Raw genomic sequence first — 27594 nt, 5'->3', positions numbered from 1 at the left:
ACTGTATACTGTATTCCATAGGTATTAAATTGTTTTAAAAGGTCCACATTGTATCTGCACAGTGAACCCCAGCAGAGATCAGTTTCCCAGCGATCGAGTCTCTGTACATTCACCAAACCACTGCTTCTGAATTCAGTTCAGGCCTAATGCAAATAGACGCTAACTTTTTGGAATCTGTGGAATCTTTGTGTCCTTCGTACACGTTTTGCCAGAAAACATACACTAAAAAAATGTTCCCATATAATTTGGGAGACTTTAAGAGAAAATATTTGCAGAAAAGAAAACGACCTGAGCAGATTCCAGCTGCAGTTTGCTACATGTTAAGTAATAAAATACCTGAAGGCAAACAACCTGAAACATCTGACCAAGTTTGGTGGCTTTAGCTTAGAAGAGACTGAGGCAAAATTCCAACAAGGGTCGTTCTCAGTCAATACACGTGATTCATGTTCATAAACTGCATAGCCAGCCAATGCACAAAATGGAGCCTCAAATACTTGAGGAAAACGTTTGCTATGATGGTCCGCATAGTGTGTCACAGACTAAGTAAAGGATAAAAATTCCACAAATGCAAACAGACAATGTTACATTAATCCACTGCACTCCTGTTGTACTGCTTCACTGCAGTGTCATGAATATGTAAATGCAGACCAGCTAAGTACATCTACAGTGCATTCTAGAACCCATCCTAATCCTAATGCAGAGAATAGTTTGATGTGTTATTTCATTGTGATAAAACATTTTCTGATGCTACACTAAGGCACTTCCAATATGTTTAATTGGAGTTAGAACTAATCTCTGTACAATGATGGTGCTGCAGGAGCAGGGCTGGAGACACATGGGATTAACCACCATCCTCTGTAGTGAGTTGCGTCAGCACCACCCTGTGTCCAACAGTGGAACATGTGATCCAAGTTCAAGACCACTGCAATATGTAGCCTGTTGAGGTGTAAGGTATAAATTTATGCAAGAAAACAACACTATTCTGCACACTGTGTTGCTTCTGTATGTGTACAGCCCACAGTGATGTATGACATCTGCCCAAACAAGTGTATGCATGTGGATACAGTACAGAAACACCTCAGATCATAAGCTTTTTAAAGACAACGCAGATTTCCAACTCACCATGTGCCCAGTTTTATTTGATCTCATTACAGTGTTTAGTACAGCAACTTCAATCAATCCTGAACATCAAAATAATCAACAGGCTCTTCTTTACCATGCTTCACCCAGGCACTGCTACCATCAGCCCTGAAACAAACAAGTAACACATTTAGTCAAAATTACAACATATCGGAAACTAATTTTAGATCTTGAAAGATGCCATCATTGACACTGTTCTATAAAAACCTTTTAGGTCCATTTTATTGTGAAAAATTATTTCAATTTATTGAGTGTACCTTTTATGATAAAACTAATTGATCTAGAATCTGATTTTATTAATGTACATTCTAGAAACAACAACACATTAAAATAAAAGCCTTTGATGTATAATATAAACACAGCTTAAGTTTCAAAACGTATTCACTCCCCAGTCCGTACAGTCAATACATGGACCATTCTAAATTTTGTTCTGCAGTTAAACTGTTAAATAAATATTTTAAAGAAGTATTCAGACTTGACTCACTCAAAGCAAACAGATTTTAGTCTAAAGTCCAAGTCAGTTAAAAGTCCAAAAGGTGTTTTCTACTCTGACTTTGAACCAATTCGGTGGAATAAGACATACATAAGCTTAACTGTAAAACCAGCTCTTTTTGAAATAAATAATTTTATGATATTACAAAAACCAACAGACTACAGCAGTTCAGCTCTGCCTATTTATAATGAAGTTATAAGGAGAGTTTCAGCCTGGTCCACTTTTTGAAAAAAAGACAAAATTCAAGGCAGCCAATCAGAATGGAGGTCATTTACATAGATCAGTCATAAAAGTACAGTAACAAAAAAGCCTGTTTAACTCTAAGGGATAAAGAGAGACTGGCAAATGGTCATAGATAAATTAATTATGACTGGCACAAAAAATGGAGTGGACCTCGGGGACAAACAAAAAAAATGCAAGAACAATGGAGGATGAGGGCCCTTTAAACTACTATTTCATGGGTGATCTGTTAGAACAGTGACAATATCCATTGTTTAATAATCAAGAGTCATGCCATGATTTGACCACAGATCTCACTAACACAAATATGACATTGTGACTTACTTGCTGTTGTACTGTTTGATATGGGCAATGGGTGGTGGGGCCCTGGCAGCGGTCTCTCTCTCAATCAGTGCAATCAGAGTGGAGTTAGGGCAAACAGATTTCCCCCTGTAGAAAAAACCACCACAACTAACCTTGAGAACACAGCACAGAAGTGTTTACAGTATATCTGAATCAACTGATCTCTATACTCAACTGTTAGGCTAACTTCAATAAAAGAAAAAAGGCAATACAAATGGTCCTGCGCATTTTCATTAAAGTCAATGAATATGCACATAATGGAGAGGGCAATGTTAAAAAACAAACAAACAAAAAAAAAAATGCATACTAATGCCATGCATGTCAGCTTCAAGACTCAATTACAGAGTCACCATCAATTTCAATGTCAATCAATTCAAGTCAATGTTTTACACTGGCCATTTAACAATTCCATATTATTATTCAGGAATGAAAGTGCTGAAATTAGGCCATAATGTTCCAACCAACAGCTGTCCAACTGTGCCTTGTCTAGAGAGGTGACCCACATGCCCGTAAGCTAATTTGATACTTAATAATTTATTTCAGCAAATGATGTTTGAGCAACAGCTTACTGTGCCATTCATTTTACTGAAAAAAGAAAAAAAAAAACCAAAACTGGAAATTTGATTTCAGATGTCTTATATGATTTAATAATTCTCACAATTCTGATCGTAAAAAATCCAGTCAAGCTCCAAAGAAAAGTTTATCGCTGACCTGATGGCTGTAATGACTACGTTGCGCTTGGGTTCACTGTCGTAGCTGACGCTCTCCACACCATACACCTCTGCCAGCTCGTGGATGATTCGCCGCTGCTCGCGCTTCATGGGTGGGAAACAGTGACTTCTCTTTGGTTGTTTGCCCTGGAGAACATACACAACACACTAATTACATTCTGCAATGTAAAAAGCCGTAGCAAAAATTCAGAAGGGTCTCACTAGTGATTAATGTTTATTACCTTGTTTGCTAATTCAACCAGATTCCTGATCTCCTCCTCCACCTCACCGACGAACTTAAATTCTTTTCTGCATAGGAAGAACATCATTTTCAAAGAAAGTTGTTTTGGACTTTCAGAAGCCTTCAGGATTAATTCAGTTACCTTTAAGCATTGCAGATGCAGTAGTTACAGTACTTAATTTACATAGATAATTACATAGTCAATATTCCGAGCACTTCCACTTTCTCCCTGGAAGCTATCAGAATGTCACAACATACTGGAAATTTAGATTTTTAAAACTATGACAAGACTTTAACTGGTTTTAAACAACGCTGGTTTTTACACAGCACATCACATTGTTCCCCTAATGAAAAGGAGAATGTTGAACAAACCTGGCATCCTCTTTGAGAGAGTCACTGTATTTGCATGACGAGGATTTGGTGTTAAATGGATCAACTGACTGATCGACCTGCAGCGCTTCAGCCAGACGCCTGGAACAAAAAACAAGAAACCATGAATGCTTCTGAAAACCTGACCATATCAAGACACATGACCTCCCCACTAATATAACAATCTGATTAGAATACAATAATTAGTTAACAGTGTGGTACTTTGTATAACAAAAAAAACAAACAAAAAACAAAAACAAAAAAAACCAAAAAAACAAAAACAAAAACATGAACATGAAAAACACACTTGCACTAAGCTCACCGATTTCTCTCCAGTGTGGCACACTCTTGATCACATTCCAACCTGTAAAACACAGCAAAAGAATTAGTAGTCTTCAACGAGACAGGTGCCGTCATGGTTATTTTGCTGCCCCCTGCTGCCCACAGAAAATATTGCATCAATCTCACACAACAGGAGTGCTTTATAAAAGTGGCAGGAAATTTTCGCTACACAAATACAAATAACATCAATAAAACAAATAAACATCTTGGATATTACATGGCCTGTTTCTGCTCCTTCTTGGTGAGCTGAGCGATATCAACAGACTCTCCCAGCTGCATATCTGACAGCTTACTCGCCATGGCAATTGCTGCATATCTGCTGGCCAAACACAAACAGCAAATATATCTTTTGATACACTAACAAGTGCTTCTGTTTCATTTTCACTGCAGTAGTCATATTACCATATCCCCAGTCAGGGGTTATGAACACTCAGAGTTAGTTATGAGACACTATGACTGTGCCATGACTGGTATAACAGATCCTGCTAAATGTTACTCTGCTGATGCAGTGATGACCTACCAGGACTTTGAAGTACAGCATAGCAATATAACAATATTTATCATTAACGTTAACAAATAACAATTAACAAATTATGTCACAATCACAATAAGCTTTTTTCAGCATATCACGGATATCATTTGTACTGCATGTTTCATTATAAACAGAGCATCATTAGTGGTGTTTAATTGGTGTAAACATTAATATGTGGCACTACTGACTTTTGTCTGTTTCAACATATCACAAAAATACATTTTGATATCATGTAACATGTAACAATTTACTGAAGTGACATTTTTGCCATATTGCCCACCACTACACTAAAGTGCCCTGTTTAAATATGGCTCTATGTCTGAGCGGTGAGAATATATAGGCTAACGGTGCTACTGACCTCTGGTAAGAACTGGCTGCCTCTGTGCAGGGCATGGTCTCCTTTCTGCGGCCACAATCACACTGCATTGACACCTAGTAATAAAAAAATGCTTTGTTTCACCCTGGTAACCTTGACACAGAAAAACATTCTCTCCTGAAAAATAAATAAGCTGTTGGCATTGAAGCAAAAAACTGCCACATGAAAATGTACCTGTAAAAAATACATTTCTAAAAAAACAGGTATTCCTTGACACAAACACATGTTGACACATACAGTAGCCTCCCTAATACTGATAGTAATTATTAAGCACCTTTCTTTAATCACTGAGTGCTAACAGTCAGAAGATTCAGATGCGCAAAAGCAGGTAGAGGTCTGTACCTTTGCAGTGCAGGTGGTGTGTGGGCAGGGCGTGCCAGGGTGACATGGGGCATTACACGGATGCCCACATTCAGGCCTAGGGTGAGGACAAGGCTGCTTACACTCTCCCTCTGCATCGCACTCCCCACGATGGCATATCCTCTTACAGCGATGGAGGCCACAGGGCAACGGCTTATTGCACACCAAGCCACAGGAGATGTCTTGAAGGTGGCATGGGATATTACTTCTTTGCTGTCGGGAGTAAATGAGGAGGAAGAGGGGGAAACAAAAAAGAGAGAGTGAGAGAGAAAGAATGAAAGTCACAAAGAAGAGGCTGTGAGTTTATTAGACTGTCGATCTTTTCATTTTTAAAACAATTAAAGTGGCAGGGGGTAAAACTGGCAATTACCTTTTATTACAATTACAGTCTGGCTCTTTTTTAAAATCCAATACATAGCTCTCAAAATCTAGGTCAGTTTTTTGTGTCTAGATTGGACTACTTGATTTTGAAAAAGCACTGTAAATAAACAACGATCTGTCTATGGAATTTACATGATGTTTATGAAAGGGTGAATCAGATAGGTGCTCTGTTACCTCATGGTTACCCATGCACCATTTCTTAGTGAGGTAGGTACAGGGGGGACATCTCTCATCACTGTGGCAGGAGTGGAACACTGCAGGAGAAGTGTGTAAGTTCAAGATTATTACTCCCATTACATATAAACAGCCCTGTCAAGTTGGGGGACATTAGCTTTTCAAAGTAAAGTAGCATGGTTGCAATTGGTTAACATTAAACAGAAAATGGCTTAGATCTTGCCATTCCAGAACCTAAGGAACAACTGACAAAATCTCCTTTTGTGTGTGTTTTGTTTGTGTTTATATATTGCCTGTGCTGTGTATTTGAACATGAGTGTAAAATAAAACAAATTAAAAAAAAAAAATACAAGAACACCACACAAATATGATTCAGCTTGCACTGTATAGCAGCTGTGACTAGTATACAGGAGAATGAGGGGTGTGCTTTCAAGCTAACGTTGTGATAGGCCCAGTTTTTTATAGTCAACATAAAATTTAAAGATGTTAAAATGAATCAGCTCTGCCATTTCCCCCATTCCTTCTCACTCTTCATTCCTCCTGCTTCTTTTCTCTCCTCAATCCTAGGGTAGGAGTGTAGCAGTAGGAAGGGAGAGGGAGGACAGGAGCAGCAGTGAACGTTTCTGGATGCAGCCTAGGAGTCTTGGGTGATCCAATCATAAGTGGACAGCGCTACAGGTATGAATGGGATCTAATGGGTCTTGGAAGTTCACTGCAATCTTATCATCACCTTCAAAGGTGGTCACATAACATTTGTTGAGTGAACACGAAAGTGTCTGGATGTGTCCCTGACAACAACGAAGGGAGACGAAAGCAACTGTGTGGTTTCTTTCACTGTGCCCTCTCCTGTCCTGTTAGCATTTGTAACCACTGTACACGGTTCAATCATATGACTGTTAATATATTACGAACAGGGTTGAAGACACTGATGGCTTGAACAAGGTTTCTCCAAGCAGTGTATGTAAGAGACATTAACTCACTGATGACCTGAGTGACAAGAGTCACTGTTGTGTGTACCTGGGTGATCGCAGCTGTGCTGTCGAGTGCATGGCTTTTTGCACTCAGGTGGTTTGGTGCCACACGGAACAGGTGGATACATCACTGTTTCGCCACAGTAGCAGGCCAGCTCATCAAAACCTATGGAGTAAACAAATCACACAGAATGTGAGCATTTTTTCCCTACAAAACAGTATGCCCATTCCAAGCTAGAGAAAAAGGCCTCTGAGCACTAGGGTGCTGATGCTGTTATGGGGGGTTAAACACTCACTTGTCTGCCAGCAGGGTTGGCAGTTTCCACGGTGACAAATCTCCTGGCACCGGTGTTGACCACAGTTGAGTTTGTAGCCACAAATAAATGTGCATTTATGCTCAATATCCTGGTGTATATGAGAGAGACAGAGAGAAAGAATAAATACAGCTTCATTAGATCTGCTACAATTATGAACCTTCTAATGATGCCTGAATAGTCTGCCTACCACACAGCACAGCTCTCCACACTTGTGCCTGCCACAGGAACGCTTCTTACTGCAGCGTTTCTCACAGGTAAACATCAACTCTTCTGCAGATGGAAGAAATTAACATAAGTAACAAGATCAAGAGAATGCAACATTATTGCTGCTAAAGAAGACACTCTTTAGTAGCATCAAAAGTACAAAAAACAAACAAACAAAAAAATAAAATAACACTCCTCACCTTCCCTCTGAATTACAGCACATGGAACCTCCTGAGACAGAAAAAAAAATGTTTGTTCATTATGGGATAGGTAGTTCTGTGGATTTGTAATCTTTGTGGCAAATTATTACCACCTGCTAGTCATGTTAATTATGTACTGACTGACTAACCTTAGTCTTGCTGCCACATCTGCATTTAATAGTGGAGGTGAGAGAGCAGGGGCCACAGCTGCCCTCATGGCAAAGCTTATCACACAGATGGACCGTGTCTGAAAGAAAGAAGGAAAGAAAAAACAAATAATAAACTGATACATAGTCCACTGTAAGCAATGACGTCATTATCCCCCTGCATTTACAATATGGATATGATCTCTTTAATTTGAACTGTATATAGTACTGAAATCCTGAGTGCCATTGCAAAAATAAACAAATAAATTAAAAATAAAACAAAATATGCAAGAAGTGCAATTTTTAAAAATAATTTTTTGTAATAATTTAACATTCCCTTGTAATAGTTTTCTATTCCTTCACAGAAGTTTTGCACTCCCTTGCAAAATCTGTTGTATTTGCAGTCCCTTACGGACTCCATTATATCTGTAATAAATCTTTAGGGAATGAATGGATGAAGATTCCCAGTGGCACACATCTCTGATCCCTTAGCAATCTATACTTTTCCTAAAATCCAGTGTTAGCTTTGTAATGCCCCAAAAGCACTGAGGTCCTGGGCTCTTTCCAAACACATACACATACATACAAACACTCACCAGCGTCACCGCAGGGTAGTGGTTTGCTGCAGATTTTGCCACAAGAGGGTATGGGGTCAGTGCAGCACCTTCTCTCTGGATAGCCGAGCTCCAGCAGCTTAGCCAGGGCTGTCTGTTCACAGGGGCAGCTGCGCACAAGCTTGGGCGAGAGAGCGCACGGCTGGCACTGGCCTGGGTGGCATGTCTGCTGGCAACGGTGGGCCTGGCACTCCAGCATCCTAAAGATACAGACACACAGAATATCATCTTTGAACTAATGAGCATATACCAAGAGTCTGGTGATTTTCTTGCTCCTTCTATGAGTATAATCTCTATAAACTTGAGGTTTGTAGACACCAAGAGTTTTAGTCAATGGTATTAATACGGAGTTTGTCTTGACTTTGCTGCAGTAACAGTCTCTGTTCTTTTGGAAAGGCTCTACATGAGATGTTGGAACATTCCTGTGAGGATTTAATTGCCTTCAGCCAAAAGAGCATTAGTGAGGACAGCTACTGATGTTGGATGATTAGTTCTGGATCACAAACACCACTCCAACTCATCCCAAAGGCAAAGGTTAGAGCTCCATCACTTCAGAGAACACAGTTTTACTGCTCAATAGCCCAATCCTGGGGTCTTTATGCCCCTATAGCTGACACTTTGTATTAGGCATGGTTATCTTGGGCTCACGTAAGGCTGCTCCAGACTGTACACATGACTGAACACATGTGCCAGCAATGAGAACAACTTAAAGTAGCTGAGTTTACCACTTAGTGACAAACTGGTTACCTTGCCAGTAAACAAATAAATAAATAAAAATATTAATCACATCCTTAGAACTTACTTCCCACACTGTTTGTTGCAAGAGAAATATCCAGTTCCATCAAAGCTGTTACGGTCAGTACCACACGGCACCTCCCTGTGTACCACCCCACAGAAGCACACTGCAGAGCACATGGGGTCAAAGTGGATTTGTGAGCTATGACAATGGATCTAGTAACTCAACATGTACAGTAGTGGAATCATGATTTAAGAAATGGTTTAGTCCCTACTTTGTCTCCTCAGTCTCATATTTAAATAAATTATATATTAGTTACGATTTATAGCAGTTTCAGAATTCTGCATCTCAAGACTGATAACTGTATAATAATTTAATGAATCAATTACATGAGTCACGTGAGCATACAGTGCCTTACAAAAGTATTCACCTTCCCTGGTGTTTTTCCTGTCTTGCATTACAATCTGGCATTCAAATGGATGTTGATTTGATTTACACAGCATGCCTACCATTTTGAAGGTGCAAAATAATAATTAAGACAAAAAACAGAAATCTTGAGGGCGCGTAAGTATTCACCCCCTCCAAAGTCAATACTTTGTAGAGACACCATTTGCTGCAATTACAGTAGGTAAACTTTTCCTTTTACTCAGACTGTATAGATATGGTAGTGTGTTTTTATACTATAACAGTTTTCCTAACATTAGATTTTAAAAATCGCAATATTTTGCCTTGCTTACAGTACGGCAATATATTGAATTGTAACATCTGTATCTTGATTGTATTATCAGGTAATATATATATATATATATATATATATATATATATATATATATATATATATATATATATATATATATGTGTATGTATGTATGTATGTATGTATGTATGTATGTGTGTGCACGTGTGTAAAAATCAACAATGTATTTTTTTCATTTCACTTAAATCTTAATTATAATTAATTTTAAATATAGATTGTAACAAAACAGGAAAAACACTACTAAGGACAGTAAACACTTCCACATGGCACTGTATGTCCAAGTTAGCAAATTCACAGATAGTAATTCTAATTCCAACACATAAACTCCCCTGTCAGACATCATTACCTTGCTGGACACGGAGCTGGCAGGGTTGGCACTGACCCTGGTGGCAAATCTGGGAACAACGGTGTTCTGCACAGTTCAGCAAAGCATCACACACCTGTTCACAACGCAGAGATTCTGTCTGACTGCAGCGCACCTGTTTACTACACACAAACACACAGTCAAAAATTAATGTGCTGCTTTGGTTGAACAACAGTGTATTTGTAGCTGCAAAGTAAAGCACCTTGTTCTTCCACAAATGCAGGATTTTGTAACAAACGCTGGACACTGTGGACAGGGTCCTGGGTGGCATAGGCTGTAAATAAAAAATATAATAAATAAATCAAATAAACAGCAGCATTATGTCCTCCTTAATAGGAAAATACAATGACTTTCTGCATAATTAAACTGTTCAAATTGAAACAAAGCCATTTAAAGTGGTTTGATCTGAAATGTGAAATTCTAGAGAAATTTATCCACTCAGATTTCTTTACAATGGTGGTGACAGGAACCAGTCTTCTGAAGTTTTATGTGTAACGTTGATAATAGTAAAATGGTTGAAAAAGGCAAAAAGCTTATCTAAAACTTTCGTAAAACAATGTCTCAGGCATCAGGCAATATATTCATAATGATTTTATGTAACAGCCTTCTGTGAGGTAGTTGTTAGAGCCAATAAATACTTTGGACGTCTGATTCCCATCACCACCACTGTGAACAACTCTGACTCTGGTTTCTCCATGTGTCTCTAAAATGGCGCCACTCTGATCGACTTTTGCAACAAAATTTAGAAAACCTACATTTTTGGTTTTAATTCTTACAACCTAATTAAAATTTACTAAATACTGACAGAACCTGCTACTGTATGTGCAAATATCTTCTTGGCAGTAATGATTAAAAGATTATGAGATTATGTGTTGGTTGTGTCAGTGTAGTCCTACATGTTGCAGGGGTGATTGCAGTCTCTTCCAGTTCTCTTCTTTCCACACATATCACCACAGCTGTGTGGAATCTCACTGCGCTGATACTCCGGATTGGTCACCTTCCCTTTCAGTTACACAAACAAACATATAAATAAATGGGTCAGGACCACAGTGTAGTGTAGACCGCAGCTTTGAAAGAGCTATAGGACACAAACAAAATTTTACAGGGCTCGTCATATCATGTAAAAACTGATTTTTCTTACTTTTTTTTTTTCATAAAATGTAAAAACTGTTACATTTTAAAATGTACCATCCTCTCCTCTGTCCATATATAGAAACTAAGTTGCAAAAACAGCTCAAATCTAATTAATTATTTCAGTGATGTCACAAAAACCAACACATTAGCATGTATACATCAGCCTTGGCAGCATACAGCAGTTTAGCTCCACCCATCCACACTGAAGTTTTAAGAAATGTATCAGCTTGAACTGATTTTCAAATAATACACAATACAGGACACCCAAAAACAGCCAGATTAATTATAAGGAATAAGTAGAAGTTGAAAAATGGTCATGCAAAAAAGGAATACATAGCATATTAGCCCTTTAATGTATTTCTAAATGAACAGTGAATGGAGTGTGTCATTTACCACAGAAGCAAGTGTAGGAGGTCGGGGCCTTGAATGTCACATTTTGGCAAGCAGGACAACGCCAGCCCTCACCTCCATCTGTAAAACATAGGCACTGTGATAAACAGACATACATTTAGGTTTATATCAGGAAAACATCCTATGAAACTTCTACAACTGCTCAACTTAAATGTACAAAGTCTATTTGAGCACAAACATCCACATGTTTACAGGAAAGACGTAGGGTGTTATGTTGTGCTGTAGCTTGTTTTAACACTCTACCATCGGCCTGAGAGGCAGGGGAGCGAGCCCACTTCTTGATGCAGTTCAGGTGGAAGACGTGGAAGCAGCTTTGACAGCTCCAAACTGGTGCCATGACACGAATCACGTCACAGCAGACCATACACTCGTACTTCTCTTCAGTCAGCTGCTCGATCAGACAACCTGAACACACACACAAGCAATAATGTTCCAGTACACCGACTGTGACAGGAAATTATTAATGAATATCATTTTTTTAGCTTTCTTTTTAAATTTCTTACTTTAGTTTTTCTAAATTTCTGCATAATTAATTTATTAAGGCTTAAACAAAATTGGAATTGTTCACAGTGGTGTTTATAGAAATCAAAACATCTCAGAAGACCTGAGTGGATAAAGTTTATTATTGATGGCAGCGTCCCAGCTACAACACAGGAACGGCAACAAATTTCTTTTTAAAAGAGGGATCAATGCCAACTGTCCATGGCAAAACTGCAGACAAAGGATATAGAAGTATTTAAAAAACAATCATGCTATGTGTTTATTTGGCTGCTTAGAACTAGCTAAAGGTAACAGCTGAGCTAATACATTTATATAGATGCAATTTTCTTAAACGTTTTTGCCGTTACTTGCTGCAGACTCTACAATAACGTTAATGCTATTAGTCGGTTAGTTGAAGGTCTCAAAGATGAACTGCATTTTATCAACACGAATAACATGAGAGTAAAATGAGAGAACGGGTGCAGATGTCTCCAGAGTGTTTCTTGCTGTCGATTTTATAGAGATTTACAAGACAGTCATTTCATTTAGCCCCCAGGGAAGTGTGTTAATTTGTGGAAAAGGGGTATAATGTCACCATTAATGCCTCTAAATTCTACCTTACAGAAAATTATTACATGAAATGGTTACAAATACACCACCTGCTGTCTGATAAATTGCTTTAAAATAGTTTTGCAAGAAGAAATTTGGGCTAAAACTAATTTTTGAATACAATCATGGCAGAGAAGTACACACAGAACTTTGTAAAATAGCAAAACAGTAAAATAATATCACCCCCCCTAAAAAAAAAGTCATGTGAATACATGTAAAAAACACTGTTTTAAATTTATTCACATTGCATATAAAATCTCACAAGTCTCCAGCAGGCTCACTGGTGGTTTTCAGATAGCATATAAAATGGCTGTATTTGTGTTGTAGACATTCTGACCCCTGGTTCCTATCACCACTACTGGAATGAAAGTTTCAGTTTTGGTTACCGCACAATTGTATGTGTGCTATTTCACAGCTTTGATTTTCTCACTATCGTTCTAAAATGTGGAAACCAGTAAGAATAAGAAAAATCCTTCTGGTAGTAGCTGTGTCCAAACCTTTAACAGGTGGTGTACGTAATAAAAGAAGGGAAGCCTGATATTATGCTGAAAGATATTCTGAACAATAAAATCTCTCTCTCTCTCTCACCTGTCTGAGTCTCTTTACTTTTGGGGACCTCCAATTGTTTCAATGGCCCAGTCCTTCTCTCGGCTCCTCCTGCTCTCCTCTGTTCTTGCATTCGGGGCCTTTTCCCCTGATCCCTTCCACTTCCGCCTCTCCGAAAAGCTTCCACTTTGCCTCCTCTGCTCTCTTCTTCTCTCTGTTCTCCCTCCTCTCCTCCTGTGTGGGGCATTTCCCTCTCTCTCCAGTTGCTGTGGTCACTAGGACGGAGGGCAGGGCCTTTCTTTCTGGGGTGTGGCTGCCTTCCTCCTCCTCCCCCTCCTCCTCCTCTCCATCTGTTCTGGTTCCTCTGCTCATGCTCTGGTTCCAGATGTTCAACGGATGCTTGACTGGCTACTGAATCTGCAGCTGCTGCACAACTCTCCTGGTTTGTCTCCTTGTATTTGGATAATGGCTCCCTTACTCTCTCTCCTCTGCCTCTCCTGGACCTTTTTGGCCAATGATCTCTTTGATCAACTTGGGACTCTACCATGTAGGTCCCTCTAGGAGGCCCCTGCTGATTTTCCACATTTGTAGGTCTATAAGCAGGTGGGGTGCTGGGTCTTTGGCCCTGATTTGACCCATGGTCCCATCCTGAGTGGCCATTATCATTTCCAGCCCTTGACCATCTTGGACCCTGTTTCCAACGTTCATTATTGCGGTTGTTGTCGCTGCCTCCACGCCCTCCTCTTCCCCTCCCTCCTCTTATGTCATGCCTGGTAGATAAGTTGTCATGTGGAACAGCAGCACTGTCATGAGATTCTTGAGGTTCCTTTGCATAACTCACTGGATTAGAGTGTCCTGACCTTGGATGGGGTCTGTCATGACCTCCCCATCTGTGATTGCGATCCGGCCGTGGTCGGCCTCTCCTGGAAGCCGGCTGGCTGGGTCTTCCTGCTGCAGAATCAGGACCTGATGTCGCAGATGCTGCACTCAAGTTGACAGAGTCTAGAAAGAAAAAAAAAGAAAAAGAAATCAGTTAGCATAACACTCACAGGTTGTTCATGCACTTTCAGTATAGCTTGTCTAATATGTGGATTTATCTTTACCACAGACTAGGACTGCACTGTATAGTTTGTTAATTGTTAACACAATACTGGACTTTAGAACAATGATATTGCAGAAGGTTCAAATATGCAAAGGACCACTTTAACTCCTGTGATCATCCTGATCATCCTGAGCATCTACATGTAAATAAGTGGGGGGGGGTAACGATACGCTCAACCCACAATTTAAGGTTTGGTGCTTTGCACATCTTGAACATAAATGTTGATAACTTAATAAAAGTGTTCACTGAGGTGCTCAAAGAACACAATGGTATTACAGGGGCTTAGCCAAAGTGTTTTGGGGGGTGGGGGGGGGTGTTGAGGGCTGTTGAGGAGGTTCATTTCACCCCAAACCCAAAAAACAATATTTTATAATAATAATAATAATAATAATAATAACAATATTTTGAAAATGAACGTTTCTCTATAAATTTATAATCAATCTATATATAAATCTATAAATTAAATTCCTCATTAATAGAATAGCCAAAATAACGCTGTTGAAAACGTATAGGATACCAGATGAAATGTATCAGATAAAATGGATTAAGAACATATCTTTGAGCAAAAATGGATTTGTTTTGAATCTGCACTCTGAGGAAGTCAAGAAGTCCTGTGATAACATCTCACTGTAGAAGTCACTGAAATGCACACAGAATAATAAAAATAAAGTAAGTTATATTACAGTGAAATAATCTGTAGTCTATACATCTTGTTTGGTTTATTTTGAGATATTCTTAAAAGAGGGACAATGCAAACTATGTAGCGGATAGTGGAGGTGCTGGACAAAGGCAAGAAGGAAAGCTGGCCTGCTTAACTACTGTGGTTAATAATGAAATAGCTGCATCAGGTCAACTTGCTGACCTAAGATATCCAGTGTTTGTAATTGAAGTGAAATTTTTTTTTCAAAGTTTTTTTTCCCAGTTTTTCAAAATGTCTGTATAATTAAATGGTTAAAATTATTGAGAGTGGCTACATTTGTGTGGTAAACATGGCAATCCCTGGTTCTTGTCATCACCACTGCGATATCTGAATTGGTAAATTTCTCTACAATTAACAATTTAACATGAAACCACTCTGAATGACTTTGTTTACATCTGAACAACTGGATTATACAAACATTTTTTTAAACGTAGAATTTTAAAAAATTTTAAAACTTTAAAAATGTAAACTTTCTGGGTAAAAGACCCCTCACACACACACACACTTCTAGGAGTCTGCCCAAGCCCCTGCACTAGATCACATTAGTAACAAAACGCCAGTTCTCCTCTATGCACTTTGGCTCGGAAGATCCCGTTTGACATGCTAAGGTGGCACAGTGATTGTTTTTTAATATGACATGTGGCCACAAGCTGAGTTTAAGTAATTCGTGGCCTCAATATAGTAAATTGTGGCTATGTCTTACTAAAAAATAATCACAGGTGTCACCTTAAGGGCTTTATACTTAAGTGCTTCGTGAACTTCTTATTTTTAGAGAGAGCTCATCATTTTATCCTGTTATTTTTTTTACATTTCACCCTGACATCAGCAGTTAGGCCGAACGCTTAAAACAACTGCTACATACGCAGTAACTGTCACACTGAAGCCCTTTGAACGGACAGCGTTAGCAGTTTAGTTGTACTGAAATGACGTTATAAGCCTAAAAGCTAGTTTCACAAACTCGTTAGACTTCGTATGAGTTCGTTTAGTTTCTGCTTCACTTTGACAATGAATGGCAGCAGCTTTAACTGACATTCCACTGAAATATAATAATGTGAAGCTACTGAAAAATAACGTTTTTAAACCAAATAAGACTTCTGTCATCTACCTTAACTACATAGCCAGCACTGAAAGAGAGATTTAGTTTTGCTAGCTATGTTTTTTTAACTAGTTTTTAGCGAACAAACTAGCCAATCCATTAGCATAGCAAACTGTTTTTGGCTTACTCGCAGCAGCTAACTTCGTTGGCATTTTCTTCTTAGCTACAAACGTTTGTGAAAACAGACTAACCGAGAAAATGCCATGTGTCTGCTCGTCAGCTAACGTAGTTAACCTAGCTAGCGTTAGCTAGGTTAAGTAACCTAACTTAGGTCTCTATATTAGCTGGCTAGCTAGCGTGCTAACAGCCACTGCGTTGCTGCTGCCTGTCACACCAAACTAGCTAACGACAGTCAGCCAAACATGTAGATAAAGTTAAAGTTTTAATGTTAAACCTGTAGCGTTACCTGTCACTGAGGCTTCAGCCATTCGGCTACATCAGAAAAAATCCCCCTCCGTCTGTTGTATACAGTGTCGTCCCGACTGGAACTGGAAATGAGAGACGAAAATAACAGTGAAGCAGGGCTAAAGAGGAACCTGCCAGCAGTAGAAGAAGAGCCGAGTGGAGGGGGGCGCTCATCCCAGCGAAGTCTGCTGAACAGCAGGACTGCACCAGAGTTCAGCCTCCTTACATGGAGTCTGATTTTTCTCCTGTATGGAGTGGTCATCGTGCACTGTCCCTTCTGCAAACAGTAAGTGACCAATGCTCAAAAAAAGCGCACGTGAATAACATGTAATACAGCGACTCAGCAGCAGATAGAAAGGCTATCCTGCTGAAAAAGATCAGGAGAACTTTTAATAAGTTCTATGATTTCTTTCCGCAGGGTACTTAGATAGACATGTGCTTCCCTACTGAAAAAAAAACAGCACAGACCCACACGAGGTCCACGCTGGTCTGTGCTGGTTTATGCTGGTCTTGTGTTGCTCTGATGCTGGTTTAGCTGGTCACCCAGCATGGCCATCCAAAACGAAAAGATTCCCAAGTGCCTGAACATTCCATAATAAGTACATTTGCACTGTCGTAAGTGCGTACAGATAGATTAGATTGCTGTGGAAACTGAATCAAACAAGCAGTTGATTGTCCTGCAAGACATGGAAGGAGAAGGGAAGAAAACATAAGTGTAGTTGTGGATTGACAGTGTTGGAGTGCTTATAAACTGTGTGAACATTTCATTGAGCGCAGGGATTTAGTAGTTACAGAGAATGAGAGTGGACCAAGAATTAACACCTGAGGAACACCACTTGTAAAAGTATGAGGTGCTCAGTCACCTTCCCCAGGCTACCTGAAATAACTGGCCTTGAAGAATAAATGATGGATGACCTGTAAACCTTTAAGAGAAAACATAGTTCCTGATGCCCCAGATTCAAAGTGATGGAATACGTATCTGGCCAACAAGAAACACAGAACAGGTTCTTTCAGAAACAGTGTGGAGGGTCCTACAGGACCACAACACTGAGTAATCAATATTTTCCCAGCTTTAAAACATGCTTTTCATCCTCTAATTGTCATGCTAGTCATCAGTTGAATCAAGAAGGTTGGAGCTGGGAAAATGCTAAAGTGTGGATTGTTGCAGTCCTATTGAACTGCAGTTTGAAAATACTGGTTTTGACTATGCTAGGGGTGCCCAATCCTAGTCGTGGAGATCTACCACCCAACAGAGCCTACCTCCAACCCTAATCTTGCACACCTGATCCAGGTAATTAAGGCCATCAGGACCATCTAAATATTTAGAGACAGGTGTTTAGGTCTGAACTTTCCATGGTGGTTGATCTCCAGGACGAGGATTGGGCACCTCTGGACTATAGTATTATATCTAAAATTCATACATACAATTTATGGTGTATATCATTTGGTATGAAGCATCCGTAAACACATTTACTACACAAATGTCTGTCAATCTGGGATCATGACCTATAAAAAATAAGAAATACCTGACTTTTTTGAGGGTTGCTCAGAAATTTTGTTCCATTAATAAACAGCTGTGGTTTAGATCGACAGAGCAGTTTCATTGATGCGATACCAAAGTGTGAATAGAAAAGGGTATGCTGGGAGACATTTTGACAGCCTGGAGAGAAGAGAACCTTGTTTAAACAACTTTATTACTTTAAAATGTAATCAAAATGACAGTAGTTACAGAGGAGCACGCAGAGTTACAGCGGCATGTCGTTCAGCAGCTCTCAGCGGGTCGTGACTCTCATGACATGATTATCAAAAATCCTAATGTGCCTCCAATTGAGAGCAAAGTCTGCCGATGAGCGCAAATATTGTCCTCGTCTGTCAACCATTTGTTGTTTTGTGATTATTTCACAAAATAGTCATCCACTTCAGGATTTAATGTCAGGTGCACTCACACACACACACACACACACACACACACACACACACTCACAGAGTTAAAGTTGGGTGGAATTAATCAGATGAGTTCAGTGAAAAAGGTGATAAACAAAAAATAAACAAAAACAAACAGCAATGACAATCGCAAAGCAGAGCAAGCTGACTTCGCAGATATTACATATTCTAGTAAAATGGGGATACAGTTTCCTCTGGTGGCTGTGGTTGACCATTAACAGGTGGTTCTGAATTTCATGGCTAAAAAAATATAGACCTATAGAATTTTTGTGGGCATCTGAACTCTTTTTGTTCACTGTTTTTATTTACAGACAACCTTTTGTTCTTCTGTTTTATTTTATGTAATTCAGACCCTCATATTCATTCCTGGACATAATTAGAGTCTGTGTGTGTGTGTGTGTGTGTGTGTGTGTGTGTGTGTGTGTGTGTGTGTGTATCAGAGAAAGATAATAAGGTAAACAGTAGTTCTGATGCAGCGATACCATCGGGGTCTTTGGTCTTGATAATACCCAAACACTTGCAAATTATTTCAATATGTATTAGTAGTATGTGCTATGACTATAGTTGATTATATGAATGAAGTGAGACGTATTAAAACTGTCACTTTACAGTTTATAATAAGATATTGCTATTGAAGATGACTGCAAAAATTATTGGAATTCAGTCCCCATTAGTACCTTGAAGTAGTAAAGCCTAAACTACACAAATGATCTTGAGGGCTTTTACAATCATCCAGTCCCTATAAACACTCCAGCAGTGTAATAAGAACACTGTTAGAATTCGGAAACATAATATTTCAACATCGCCAGGATTACATATGTATATACGTAGTTACACATGGACATATATCAAAGATATATTCTCACTGGAGTGGTCACTGGCACGTCTGTTTCAGGATATTATCTTGCATTAAAGCCTTTGAATATGAATGCAAAGTGGCGAAATTAGTCTCAAAACCTGTAACATCTGCAATAGGATGCAAAAAATGTCCAATCAGTGTCTCATATTACAAATGAACGCAGTCGGTCCAAAATGTAAATCAGAAAAAAAAGAAAAAAGGAAATGCATCCAAACATAAGATCACACACATTTATACACACACAGGACACAAAAGTACACAATCTCACAAGCGCCTGTCTTGTAACTTTTTGCATTAGTAACACAAAGAACTCCCAAACAAATAAAAAAATAATATATGTGCATTAAAAGGATCTGTGCAAAAATGTAAAATATGGTTCGGCTCTAGGCATGGAAAAGTTGAGCAGTACTGTACTGTTGGCAGATTGGATTGGTTACAGTAAGCAAACCTTTCCCAGTTGTAGCAGAAATTGAAAGCACAATATTTTTTTTTCGTAAGCAACTGCATTAAAAATGTAAGCAAGAAAATCTGTATACTAAAGTCTTCATACCTATTCCTCCAAAAACTGAAATACAAACTGAGAAATCAAAGAGAGAGGAAAAAAAAAACATCAATGTGAAAATATAACACCCAGAACCCCATTTCAAAGATATAGAAAGCTCTAAATATGTTCTCCTAACCATAAATTGGAGATGTACATCTCTGATTTGCCTTTTAAAGCGGTTTTTGGACATCGTCAAAAGATTTTCCTCGGTGGCGAAAGGAAAAGACGTATCCGATTGGAACATGATGCTTCAAACTGCGCTCCATTCATCTGCTCCAAGATCAGAATGTGTTCCAGTGGGATTGAGGCTTGGAGTGCGGTTCCTAGGTCAGATACCAGCCTGCAGTTCACAAATGAGGGCCAAACCTTCTTCGTCTGATCCAGTCGGGGCTCGTTTTTTATTCACGCTACTGAAACGGACTAATTGCTTCTGTCACTTCCTCAGGAACCATTTTAGCTCCATACTGTCGTTTCATATTTGGGGGGAAGATGAAACGGGGAAATTTCAGTTGTTAATTGGACAAGTGAATTTGAAGAGGAAGCAGGGCAGTGTGTGGGCTCGGAAGGTCAAATGTTGAGACCTCAGCACTGCTCGGACTCGATGAAGCCCTCCTTTTCCTGCCCGACAGGCTCCACCTCGGCGTATGCTGGATAACCTGAACCACGGCGGAACTTCATCGCAGGCCACCGGCTGGGCCGTCGCTGTAAAAAATACAAAAAAAAAGCCATTTAATAAGCAGCAGATGCTATCACAAATAATGTTATGGCAGTTACTTTTCTGCAGGCACCAAATGAAGGCACCAAATGAGTGCTGTATATCATGGAAGACTTGATTGATTTTATAAAATAGTTTTCCAAAGTAAACAATAAGGTAAAGCAAAGAAGCCTTGAACATTTTTTCAGTATCTGTTTTTTACTATTGACAATTCCTACAAGGCAAGTTTATTTATATAGCACCTTTAATACACTTCTGTTATTCAAAGTGCTTTACAAATGAGAAATGAGTCATTTAAAAAGTATATAATAGAAATTAAAAATGTGCTTAAACATGATTAAAACAACAGACTGTAAAAGAGAAAAATCATTACATTAAAAATTAGAAGAGGATAAGTAAAAATCAAGTTAGAAAATTAATTTAGGATAATAAAGTGCTGTTGCAGAGGAGAAAGGCTAGAAAAGCTAACAGTGATTTAAACTGAGCTGAAAGCTGCTCAAATAGGAACGTTTTAGGCCTGGATTTAACAGTGTCTATTGCTGGGGCTCTTCTAATGCTCTCTGTCAGCTGGTTCCATTTAAGAGCAGCATAGTAGCTTTAGCCAAAAAAGTCTCTGTAGCTTAGAGTAAAGGAGTCACTGCTGTAGAACGCTTCAGGCAGAACACTTTTCAACCATTCAGACACAATATCTGTTACACATAATGGCCCATTATATATTGCAGCAGAATTGCGCTTGATTGATCCATGGACTTTTACTATGTCTATAATCATATGGTTATATCATATATCATGGTTATACATGTATCTCCATTTTTGTCATTTTTTATTTTTCTACATTTAGTTATTATTAGGGATGCACAGAAAATTATTTTGGCACTAATTCCAATTTCTTTACAGCCAAATTTGCCAACGGCTGACTTTTGGCCGTTTTTCTCAAAGCTCACACTGTGTGGGCTATTGCACACATGAAACACACTAGCACATTTCCAGCACTTCAAAGTCACACTATAAAACTCACACTGTAAAAAAATAATATCAATATTTGCTCTTTAAAGTGCCAAATTGGCATTTTAAATTATTAAATGAAAAATCAATAAAGAGCCAGCTGGATATTTAGCTCAATAAGTTGTGCGTTATTATGCAACAACATTTTGGTACAGGTGTAGCAGCAGCACTCAGATACAGCATGACTGCACCTAAACTGCTCATGTTATTTACATCATAAAATTACAACACACTGGCCAGAATAATAAATTGGCAGACTGATGATGCATGTTTAGAGCACAGATCTCCTGTTTTTCATCTCAGCTGATTTTGATAATGCATTAGTTGTTACGGTTCAGATTTTGTTTATGTTTACTTTATATAGTTATTTATATGCTTAGATTTATATTTATTCTTATTCATGCTAAATGCTGCTAAATGTAAACAGAATATCTTTATAGTTTTAAATCCACCTATCTGTCTATCACCAACACATGCTGTTACATACTTTATTTATGTATATGGCATGGAAATGCTAAATGTTATGATAGGGCAGCCTTCATGTTAGATCTCCCACCTGTTTCAACACCAATTTTAACAAAGCCTCATCCACTCAGCCTCCATATCCCTCTGCGGGGATCCCCAATGCCATGTTAAGAGCTGTTCCATTACTTTATTAGCTCAAATGTAGTGTGTTAGATGAGCCCTCGGAGGGGTGAGGAATCGAGTGAACACAGTTGAGTGTTGACTTCAGCAGCAGAACTTGCCCATCTGACCTGATGCACTGCCCCAGTGATGCAGGACATAGGGGTGCTGAAAGAGCACCCAGATTTCAGGGTTGGTTAACTGTAGCTGCTAAAAATAACAAAAAAAGATCTGAACTTGAAACTACTTTGAATGTGGTAAAGACCTATATCTGCTTGTTTCAGAGGGGAGAGTGTATTTTTATGTTTTATTCATATATTTTAAAAACCTGCAGTAGCTATACTATTTACATTAAATGAATTGCTTCCCTCGCCCACTGCTAGCTGCTCTGGGGGTGCATCACTAAAAAAAAAGCAGGCTGAAGCACAAAGAGGGGAAAGTGTGTGCAGAGCCAAAATTGGCCTAACGTTGTGTTTTAAATCTAAGAATAAACAGTAACGTCCCGCGCTTCAAATACGCTTTTTTATCAATGGTTATATATCTCCTGCTTGGAGTGTGTATTTGCATGGCTAGCTGATTAGCTCACTGAGGCTAATCCGCCGACTATAAGTATGTTCCGTTTGACTAATCCGCTCCTTGATGTTCCCTTTCTCACTGCTGTGAGTGGCCACTTAGTAACATGACTGTGAAGCACATCTAAGTGGTGAGTGAAAACGGACAAGGGCAAATCAAAAAAACAGTATTGAAACGGCCCAGATAGCAAGAGGACAGTGGGGCCGCTGTTGGCCTGCTGACAGCAAAGCTGGTTATTATTCTTCTTCTGTAGCGTCTCTGCTCAGAGGATTCTTCCTACTGTTTAAAAACCTCAGTCTAATCTACGGTTCTGTGTTACGTTACTGAGAAAGACTGAATTTGAGGGTATATAGGCCTAAAGTTTTATCATAGAAACTAAGCAACACTATTTCTAGTCATTTTTTTCTATATTGTTTGTAAAATCTTTAGTTTATTTTTTCATAATAAAAGGCAATTTGTACTTAATAACTGTCTGAAGAGTTTTAAAACTAGTTAGACCTTGTACACAGTACAATAACCTAGATGGTCCAAGACTTGACCAGTAGTGGCATACAATGCCAACCTTATTGAGCAAGCAATCCGATACCTGCTCGCTATCTCGATTATACTTTTCTGGGCTAAATGAACTCTGCATTCTTGAAACAAGCCTTGACTACCAGAAACTACCTTATGAACGTCACTGCTCTATCATCCAGTCAATCCAAGTCTCAGCTTGCATGGGTAGGATTGCGTGTACTGATACTTACCCCTATACTGTGATTCAGTATCTGTGATATTAGCACATCAGATTCTGCCTAAGCTAAAGATTTAATTAAAACTTGACTTTCACTCTCAAACACCTGACTAACAATTCTCCAAAATCTCAAAAGCTATTGTTGAAAGTAGCAAAAATTATACTAACACAAATAGAGAGTCTGAATAACTGGGCTGCATAAACTCCACTCTGTAAGTCTGAGCTAGTTTGAGTTTGACTCTTAAAGCTGTTCTGTGTTTGTGTTTGATGGCGACCTTGACTAGCGAGCATTCATTACTTCAGCTGCCCAGAGAGCTGTTTACACATGCTCAGATCAAACCACTGTATTGTAGCTGAGGAGTAAAGCAGAAATAAAAGTGTTCATATGAGATGTGAATATTTATAGGAGATGTGAAGAATTATCATCACGGACCACATAGACTGAGGGGTAAGGTCAGTGTGAATGAAGAACAGTCCCACAGGCTTTAAAGAGATTCTCATTTAATTATACTGAACCACGCAGAAAGTTCAACGTAAGCCGAGCAGCAACAATCTGTCGACAATGTCAATCATGTTGATCATAAAAAAATGCTGACATGGATGTTTTATCGTCAGAGTGTTTACTTACTTGCAGTGTTCATTTGATATGTGCTATAATTATGACAGATTGCAGTCACTACAAGCCCCATAAAATGTCCCATAGAGGAAGAAATCACTTGTTGCAATTATGTTGTCACTACCCGATCTGCATCCCCTGTACTGTTCATGCACACTACTGTCACATATGCACAGAGCACACTGCTTTTACCTGCACCAGCCGGCACTACCTGTAGTGATCCCCTGCTCAGCTGGTCTACCTTGACATCATCTGATCTAGGTTATATCACTAGGTCCTATTTAGCCACTGCAATGATAGCCTCTCAGTGTAATGACAGCTTATTTAACACATGACAGCCCTCTATTGTAAAGTTGGCTATTTTATGTAATTTATGTGTAACATCCAGGGTGGCCAGCTGGAGCCAAACTTCACGTGGTTGGAGTGAGACTGGAGTGAGGTTTTTAATTTTGTATGCACAAGTGCGTATTCACTGTTACAATGCTTACGACAGTAATTTAAACCACAGCTCTTAGTCATTAGCACGTAGCACAGTAGTTCTTAAACCAGTCCTATGCTTTAAGCAAACAGGAAAGGCCTAGTCTTGTTAAAAGCCAGGCCTTTTAAATTATAGTTATTGTGATTGGCTGTTTATTTCTAAATACAGTCCTGAAATGATTTTTCTCATGCATTTTCCACTCATGATTTTGTCATGTAGAAGTAAAATAATGAGTAGTGAGAGAACTTTTTCTTGCAGGATGTATTAAGTAATCCCATTACAGCCGCTACGCTACGATACGAGCCAATGAGATAAACAAAAGAAATACAGAGAGGACATAAAAAATAGACATGATGTAAGTTTGTTCTGTGTTGGTTGATTGGCTTTAGATCTCTCTGTGCAGCGCGAGAGCTTGAGAAAAGACCCAAATTGTGAGTCTCACGCCAAATTGTGAGAGTGGGCAACCCTGAATATCTCCATATAAAATGAAGGTGGACTCCCACTATACATGCCACAGTCTTCATATAAAACAATGCTAGGTAGCTAACTGCCGCTGTCTAACCTTTGCCTCGCACACAAAGTCCCTCTAGTATCTAGTGTTTGATAGCATGCTAACGCAAGCCACCTATCATTTTCTAAATAGCAGTACTTCGGCACACACTTTCTTAGTAATGATTAAAGATTAAAAATCTGTTTCATCTGTGAAATTCGAGTAAGGTAACCATGTGGGTCATTTTAGCCAATCAAACAACGTCTTTGACTTAAGGCAGATCGGCTCAGGAGGGTGGACGGACCACACGGAGAAATGACAAAAGGCATAATGGTTCAGTTAGTTGATTAACAGAATAACAGTTAATAGGTTAATGAATTATATAAATCATCATTAATAGCTGTATAAAGTGTACAAACTGTACAAAGTAAGACTATCTATATTCATCTGTTGTCTTCTTTCATCTCACAAACCCCCTCAATCTTCTCCACCCCAACACACACACACACACACCTCAATGAAGAAGATGCCGGCGGCAGAGCTGGGACGGTGGTAAATGTAGACGGTCACCAGGACGACAGCCATCATCACCAGCATCAGCAGCAGCATTCCCAGAATCAGGCCTGTGTGAAGAGGGTGTGTGTCGCGCTCTGCTGTACTCTCTGCTGCCGCAGCTGTAAAACACACACACACACGTACACAGTTGAGATCACAGAATTGTACACAAATTCACATTACGGGTGGGCAATGTGTCAATATTTATCGTTATCATGATATATATGTCAGATATGTCACAAGATCACACAATACACTTTACTGAACGTATTGTGAATATCATTAGTACTTAAAGAACACTGACCAGCTGCACATTTTGTTGTAAATAGAGCATAATTAGCCCAGTGTAACCGTATTCAGCGCAGTGCAGTATGTGAAATGTTAAATAAAAAAAAAAGTTGTTGACAGTATTTTGAATACTGTCTGGCATTTCTGGTTTCTTTTGCCTTTTCCAACATATCAGAAGTTAGAAACAATTAATATTGTGACACATCACTCCACTCCACACCACTAATCCACATTCACTTTTGACTTTATGACATTTAGCACTTAAACAATGATATACGTTACAGTTTTCACTCACACATAGGCTACATACATTTCTCTCTTTCATTACATGCACACTCATGACCTGTCACACAGTTGTCACTCAACTATGCAGTAAGAAACTCAGTTATTCTCATACTTATATTTATTATGATTTAAATAGACATCAAGCTATTTATCCTTATCCTATCTATCCTTACAAGTTGCAGTTGTTACCAGCGATAAGAGAATCATAGTGTAATTAATATTAATGTTAATTATTTCTCACTTGCAGCTCATTGAAAAAAGCTTAAACATCCTACCAAGACTGTAGATTTTGTTTGTAGGTAAAAGAAAAGTTTATTATGATTTGAATTTTATGAAAAGTTGAAGTGAAAAAAGTTTCTTTACATTTTTGTTTGTTTTGTCACTTTGTGACATTGAAATAAAATGGAAAAAGTCAGACGTGCAGACTGGAACCTGATGAAACAACATATAAAATGAATCTAACTGTAATTCATTGTGTAGAACTCAACGTAAATAACTTCTCAAATGGCCAGGACTTGCTGTTGGGTCTAAATTTCAGCTATATTCTCCTATAACTTAAGAATAACTCAGCTAGCTTGCATTGCAGTCCATGTAGTTACTGAATAATAAGCCTTAGGATGTAATAAGACTGATTTTAAGGGGTAAATATGTCAATACATAATTCCATTTGAATAATATAGCAAAGCTAAAGTAATAACTCTCTACAGGGTTAAAGCAGCATGTTCTATACACTATGCCAGTGGTTTTCTATGCTGGTTCTGGAATGAGAACATTTTAGTGTTCTCCTGCTCCAACACACACACTTCATCTCTGGAAGGGCTTCTTATTGAGCTGATTAGAGGATCAGGTGTGTTAAAGCAGAGAAAATACCAAAATATGCAGGACAGTGCCTGTAAACAGAAGGGGGCAGTGTTTAGCCATCTCCACTCTTTGTCCATTTCTCAGCAGAAATATTGTGCGGATCTCTATCTCGGTGATCATTTCTCAGCAGAGCTATTGTGTGGCCTGCCTCATGGACGGAGACTGACTGATAGTGAAAGGTTAAGGTTGTACAGCTTGATTTGTTATGTCTTTAAGGACACTGCTGGCAAGCTTCTCTGGCACCAATGACCTTGCCGACATTGATTTCCTGTATTTTGACACCATTTTGAGGTCCAGCCAACCACAAACTACTGCTTAAAAATAGAAGAAGAGGAATGCTGATTTTAGCTGATAATAGCTATTAAATCCAGTAGTCAAAAAGAAGAAAAATATGAATGCTTGAGCTCTCAACATCTGCGTCCTATCACCACTAATATGTGTGACAGACGTCAGTGATAAAAACCACAAGCCAAAGAAAAATTCCCCAAGTTAAAGGAAGCTGTAGCTCCCATTTAGCATCAGTGCTGCAGTT

At 38.9% G+C, this 27594-nt stretch overlaps 2 protein-coding genes across 3 annotated transcripts in view; both read right to left on the bottom strand.

The window, feature by feature from the left end:
- Window positions 1-1110: 1110 nt before the first annotated feature.
- Window positions 1111-16639, bottom strand: nfx1 (nuclear transcription factor, X-box binding 1). 2 transcript variants are annotated; one of them, XM_036596540.1, is made up of 24 exons: window positions 16494-16639; window positions 13232-14191; window positions 11798-11959; window positions 11537-11614; window positions 10906-11011; window positions 10212-10283; window positions 9992-10131; window positions 8955-9054; window positions 8135-8352; window positions 7542-7639; window positions 7393-7423; window positions 7176-7258; window positions 6968-7076; window positions 6718-6837; window positions 5701-5780; window positions 5128-5358; window positions 4768-4841; window positions 4095-4193; window positions 3858-3899; window positions 3539-3637; window positions 3168-3234; window positions 2927-3072; window positions 2198-2302; window positions 1111-1248 (listed from the first exon to the last, which is right to left on the bottom strand). In XM_036596540.1, exons 1-24 carry the CDS (start codon window positions 16513-16515, stop codon window positions 1176-1178), a joined length of 3315 nt encoding a protein of 1104 aa, XP_036452433.1. In that variant the 5' UTR covers window positions 16516-16639; the 3' UTR covers window positions 1111-1175. The 2 variants fall into 2 exon arrangements, with proteins under 2 accessions (XP_036452433.1, XP_036452434.1); XM_036596541.1 differs by lacking the exon at window positions 1111-1248 and having other exon boundaries at window positions 2194-2302.
- Window positions 16640-18167: 1528 nt separating this feature from the next.
- The window catches only part of plxdc2 (plexin domain containing 2), a 176281-nt gene continuing 166854 nt past the window's right edge, over window positions 18168-27594 (bottom strand). The window contains exons 13-14 of the mRNA XM_036596551.1: window positions 25587-25747; window positions 18168-20541 (exon numbers count right to left, since the gene is read on the bottom strand). Coding sequence (XP_036452444.1) covers window positions 20422-20541; window positions 25587-25747 — 281 coding nt within the window. The 3' untranslated portion in view covers window positions 18168-20421. The remainder of the gene's footprint in view (window positions 20542-25586; window positions 25748-27594) is intronic.

Source organism: Colossoma macropomum, unplaced genomic scaffold (assembly GCF_904425465.1).
Source record: "Colossoma macropomum unplaced genomic scaffold, Colossoma_macropomum, whole genome shotgun sequence".
Lineage (NCBI taxonomy): Eukaryota > Metazoa > Chordata > Actinopteri > Characiformes > Serrasalmidae > Colossoma > Colossoma macropomum.
This window is presented reverse-complemented; position numbering and strand designations above follow the sequence as displayed.

Excerpts from the sequence above, each read along its gene's own strand:
- nfx1 (XM_036596540.1), bottom strand. The coding sequence starts at position 16,515 with ATGGCTGAAGCCTCAGTGACAG. Across the intron at positions 7,424-7,541 it reads GATGTGGCAGCAAGACTAAG|GAGGTTCCATGTGCTGTAAT; the intron begins GTTAGTCAGTCA and ends TTTCTGTCTCAG. Across the intron at positions 5,359-5,700 it reads GGTGCATGGGTAACCATGAG|CAAAGAAGTAATATCCCATG; the intron begins GTAACAGAGCAC and ends TACTCCCGACAG.